Source organism: Sciurus vulgaris (assembly GCF_902686455.1).
Source record: "Sciurus vulgaris genome assembly, chromosome: 19".
NCBI lineage: Eukaryota > Metazoa > Chordata > Mammalia > Rodentia > Sciuridae > Sciurus > Sciurus vulgaris.
Window position 1 is genome coordinate 5,049,960 of NC_136480.1, and position 5,956 is coordinate 5,055,915.

Here is a 5,956-nt window from a genome sequence, read left to right on the forward strand (position 1 = left end):
GGAAGATGACTTTAAGTTGGAAGCATGAGGACATATCCTACGGGAAACTCAAAGACCTGGGTGTTTCTGGGTCTGAGTGTAAATACTGTAAGAGGAGTCACATAAGGAAAGTTATATGAAGACTATTCCAATATCCCCAAACAGAAGTCTTCCACTTGTTGTTAAACTTGTTCATGGGGGACAAGCGTTGGGTCATGGATATATTGTTGCAGTGTGACAGTCTGTATTTGACAGGTCCTGATACAAAAGCATTGATTATAGGCTTATGATATTTAATTAACCTCAAAGTAAATGTTTCCTTGCATTTAACATAAGAGTTTGTGTGATATTTTCCTTTGTGTGTCCCCTGAGAAGTCAAGTGACTGGTTAGTTTTCAGCTAAAAGCCCCATTTCCTGTTTTCTGCATAAAGCAACCTAGATTTCATATTACTTTTCCAGCTAACTTCAGGCTGGTGTTTTCACAGTGACCAACCTAGCTTTTCATCTTCTAACCCTTCAACAATGTTTTCTGCATAATGATGCATGATTTTCTGATCAATATTATTTACTCCACAAAACACACAAGCTCCTTGGGTAGTAAATATCCAAATAGCAAAAAAATAATGTTAGCTCCACCTGTCTGTGGATTTAACTTTTCAATGAAAAGTATCTGAAGACCTCATCCTGATGATATTTTATTGGTACATTCAAAAATGGGCTATTTGTATTTCCCTAACTGAAACTCTGTGCTTCTGATTTTGGGAGGGTTTTTTGTATTGTTCTGTTTTTTGTGGTGCTGGGGATAGAACTCAGGGATTTGTACATGTAAGGCAAGCACTTTGCCAACTGAGGTATTTCCTCAACCCTATTGTGTTTCTCAGTATTAATGTTTATGATTTTGCCTTGGCTTTATAAGCATATGTTTAGATTATGGACTTAATAATTCTGCCATTCATCAGAAAGGTATTTGGATAAAATTTGAGAGTATAATAAACCACTAAATCATTTATTATATCATTCTTAGAATTGATATGGAGATTCAGAAGGGATTTATAAGTACGTTCACAGTGTTGTACAGATCAAAAATTTCAAGTCCTGAGTTAAAGAGATTCAACACAATGCCAGAATTAGACCCATGACCACGTTATTTAATGTGATATTTACCAGGTACCCACAGAACTCTGGATACATCAAAGATTAGCTGAAGGACACTTGATGCAAGTTCTCATTTCTGAGCAAATAGATTTAATTTGCGGCATTACCACCACCAAGAGGTGGAAGAAATTTTCCATTTTCCACAAATAATGCATGTTGGCACTCATGCATTCAAACTGAAAAAGTCAATCACACAGAAGTTGAGAGCAAAAAAGCTTCCTAGATCTATGATTAGAAAGGGAATGAGACAAATGGTGGGTAAGGAGTACCAAAGAGAGTGTACAGGGGAAAGAATCTCTTAGGTTTTATAGCATAATAGGATGATTACTGTGTATAAAAATTACTTACAAATTTCATAATGACCACAGAAGAGTTTTCAAGTTTCAAATGTAAAAATGATAATATTTCAGAGAATGGGAATTGCCTTGATTTGTTCACTATATATTGAATACCCATGTTAAAATATAATGCTGGGTCCCATATCCAAGAACAGTTAGTATATTCCAAGTAAAAATTAAAATTGACAAAAATGAACATTTCAGTGTTTTAATCAAGTATGTATATCACCTGAGATTTTTAAAACATATCTCATGCTCATGAATATTTAACTTTCTGGTTTCTCTTAATAGCTTGCTTTAGAGATGTACATTTCCAAGAGAGTCATGAAATGATTTAGCCTCACATGCAAGATTTTCTGATTACTATTGTTTTTCAATATGTAATTGTGATTTAAAATGTGTTTACTCTTTCAGACACTTGAATTAAAGCATGAAAAGTCCCCATTGAGGAAATATTTCATCAGTATATCAACATCAAAGTTTCTGTATCAAGTTTGTTCTTGGGACACTGAACTGGAGAGCTGCTTATTTAAAGGAGGAGAAAATTGGGACTCGTTAGGAGGCCAATCTTTGAGTAGTTGATCAAATGTTTTTTTCTTTCATGAAAACCTTACAATAGAATGATTCTGAAGCTTTTGAACTGTTACTTTAATTACCACTCAGATTCCAGATGACTGAGGAGAAAACATTAGGATACATTCCTAGGAATATTTGATAACTGGACGTGGCTCACTTAGGATAGTTATTGTGGTGAACATAATAACAGGAATCTAAGATGTAAAGCTGCAGTGATTTAAACACGGTCCTAAAATACCACCAAAGGCCTTTCTACACATATTGCTAAGATGTTCTAACATGATGGAGATGAACTGAAGCAGCAACACAGGAAGTCATTATTAAAATAATTAAATTAAATCTCCCAAGTCAAAGGTATGAAGTGTATGATTTAAACAAATGGTCAACCTGTCCATAGATGTTCTTATATGCCAAGAACACTTCTATATATCTTTCACACACAATAGGTCTAGAAGATTGGTAATATGACTGCCATATTTTATAGATGAGATGATCAGATTTAGCATCAAGGTCACATTTGAACTCAATGGAAGATCATGAAGGAAAATTCAAACAATGTCTTAGAGGGCATGCTTCTCAATGCTGGATCAGTTGATGTATTAAAGATATTACATCTGCTCATAAACTGGAACAAATGGACTACTAAAATGATATACCTATGTGTACACCTACATCATTGAGATCCATTTCTTGAGAGGGTTAGAATTCTCTGCAATTGGGCAATCCTCCCTATTACATTCACCAAAATTGTAGTGATTTCAATATGTACCTGGTGCTTAATCAAGAAGAGAAAGATGAAAACCTCAAGATGAGATTATACCCCAGAAAGATTTTCAATGGAAAAAAGGTCATTCTGAGTGAATAAGAAAGCTGAGGCCCAGTGAGAGCCCAATAATCATTACATCCTCCAGAAATGATTTGGTGAAAATAGGAAAGTAGTGCCTCAAGAGTATCAGAGAGCCTTGAGTGCTGAAGTGAGGAAAGGTGTGTCAGGGGGAATCCTCACATTTCCTGTTGGTAAGACTAGAGACTGAGATTGATGAAGATGATACTATTTGAAATAAAGACTTTCTCTTCCTTTTCTCCAAAGATATAATGTGATTCTTTATGCAAAAGATGAAAAGGACCAAACAACTATATGATTTTATTAGCATAAGAAATGCATTTTTCTCCGAAGTGGGCATTGGGATCTCAGCCAACACCATCCTTCTTCTCTTTCACAACTTCACATTCCTTCTCCAGCACAGGATAAAAGCCACTGACCTCATCATTGGTCTCTTGGCCCTAATACACCTAGGGATGCTGATAATTATGGGGTTCATAGCTACAGATGTTTTTGAGTCTCAGAATGTTTGGGATGACATAAAATGTCAATCATTAATCTACTTGTACAAGTTTTTGAGGGGCCTCTCGATTTGTGCCACCTGTCTACTTTGTGTCCTCCAGGCCATCACCCTGAGCCCCAGAAGCTCCTGCTTGGCAAAGTTTAAACACAAATCTCCACATCAGATCCTGTGTTCCCTTGGGTTCCTGTGGGTCTTCTACATGTCCTTTAGCGCTCACTTCTCATTCTCTTCTACTGCCATGCACAATGTGACTTCACATGGTGTTGTATTTATTACTGAATCCTGCATGATTTTACCAATGAGTTTCTTCCTCAGGGATTTATTTTCCATATTAGGTGCATTGCGGGATGTCTTTCTTATAGGGCTCATGGGCCTCTCAAGCGGGTACATGGTGACCCTCTTAACCAGGCATAAGAGGCAGTGCCAGCACCTTAACAGTACCTGTCTTTCTCCAAAAGCATCCCCTGTACAGAGGGCCACCTGGACCATCCTGCTGCTCATGAGTCTCTTTGTGCTCATGTACTGTTTGGACTGCATCTTCTCCTCCTCAAGATCTATGTGGAACAACGACCCTGTTTGTAATTCTATCCAGATAATGGTTGCCAATGGCTATGCCATGACAAGTCCCTTCCTACTCCTCTTTAATGAAAAACAAATTCTTAACTTATTGAAATCCTTTTGGGGGAAGATAGCACATATTTAACTGAGTGATGGATAAGAACTCCTAATGTGCCAATATGCTGACTTCTGAATCACAGCATAAAATAAATGCTCTCTGGAAAGTCAATATGGAGATATGCATGTTTTCTTAAATCTGTTTACCTGGAGACATGTGAATAATAAATATGTCAGAAAAATATCAACCATGTAACTTTTTGTATAACACAAGGACACAACATATCTGCTTGGTGTCAGTGATTTCTTTGAAGTGGGTGTCATTTTAAGGCTAGGGTTAGCCACTTATAAACATATTGAGAGTATACAACTCTTTTAAATAAGTGCTTCAATGAGATGTATTATATGCAGCTAAATATGTCAATTTTTATTACCACCAATTGCCACCTGATCCTTCAAAAATCCTTTATATTGATCTGATAAAATAATCAAATGCAGGGACTCAAGTTATCTTATGTACACCAGTGTTTATAGTAGCGTTACTAACAATAGCCCATGTTGGAAACAGCTCAATGCCCAAAAGCATATGAATGTGTATACAAAATGTGGTCTCATCACACCATGGAATATTATTCAGCCTGTAACAGAAAAATATAAGACTGAGGGAGTACCTCCTGAACCTTGAAGACATCATTGCAACTAAACTGTCAGTCACAAAAGAACCAATGCTGCGGTTGTGATAGTGGCTCAGTGGTCGAGCACTTGCCTACCACATGAAAATAAATAAAATAAATGTATGTCTCCATCTACAACTAAAAATATTTTTACGAAAGAGCCCACATTGTAAGACTCTAATGTAAAACGTTAAAATTAGAGTAGAAACTTTTACAGACTGAAAATAAAATAGCAGTTACAAGGGGATGAGAAAGGGGATCAATGAGTTCATATTTGAGAGCTGCACAGGATTAGTTTGGGAAGAAGAAAAAGTATTGGAGATGGATGAAAATTGTTTTCACAATAGGATGAATGTGTTTTCTGCCTCTGACCTGTAAACTTAGAAATGATCAAAATGGTGAATTTTCAGTTATGTGCACCTTGCCATAATAAAACATGCCCAGTCCTTCAATATATTAAAGAAAATATGATGATAGAAGGGCAATCACCACATGTTCTCATTCATTTGTATAAAGCAGTAAGTGGATCTAGTAGAACAAATGGAATAGTGGTCACTAGGGAAGGTGAAGAGCAGGGAGAGTATTGGAACAAAGAGTTCAGTGAGGGGGCCCCAGAACAGAGCAGAGGGATCACTTCTGGTAATTCTTCAGCACATGAAGGGAACTATGGGTCAAAATGACATAAAATGTGTTTCCAAATGAAATTCCTGATACTTAAGAATAATTAACATGGGATTGAATGGGTTGTAAAGTCTTGTACTCTGCAGCTGACATAGCTGTGGTAATTTGAATTAACTATTATCCTAATGATTTGTTCAAAGTTTTTAAATGGTATCCTTATAAGTGTGGTTGTGATAATTTTGGAGTATTGCATCCAAAATAATAGAACCTTTAAAAATTTGTCAGATTGCTTATTTTTTTTCCCTAAGCTTTTGAATTTTTGTGAAGTGAATATTATTGTTTGTTTTGGTGCACTATATCAGTTAATTGGGCCAGTAAAATCTTTTCTTAAACTGAAAAAAAATAATTTTAAAAAATCTTAAAAAAGAATAACAGTTGAGGAGATAGAAATACTTATTACTCTAATCTGATTACTACAACATATATATGCACTGAATTACCATAATGTACCCCCTAAAAATGCTCATAAAAATAGAATGTAAATAATATTTTCTTAAAGATAAAATATAAAGTCTTGAAAAAGAGTTTTCAATAGCCTTATAAACTGCTCTGAAAACAAACTTGCTAAAATAAAAAGAAATATACATGTCCT

General features: G+C 35.6%; 1 protein-coding gene across 1 annotated transcript; it reads left to right on the forward strand.

Moving 5' to 3' along the window:
• Positions 1–3,174: 3,174 nt before the first annotated feature.
• On the forward strand, positions 3,175–4,148 carry LOC306650351 (vomeronasal type-1 receptor 90-like). Its single transcript, XM_079122278.1, has one exon. It carries the CDS (start codon positions 3,348–3,350, stop codon positions 4,095–4,097), a length of 750 nt encoding a protein of 249 aa, XP_078978404.1. The 5' UTR covers positions 3,175–3,347; the 3' UTR covers positions 4,098–4,148.
• Positions 4,149–5,956: the final 1,808 nt, after the last annotated feature.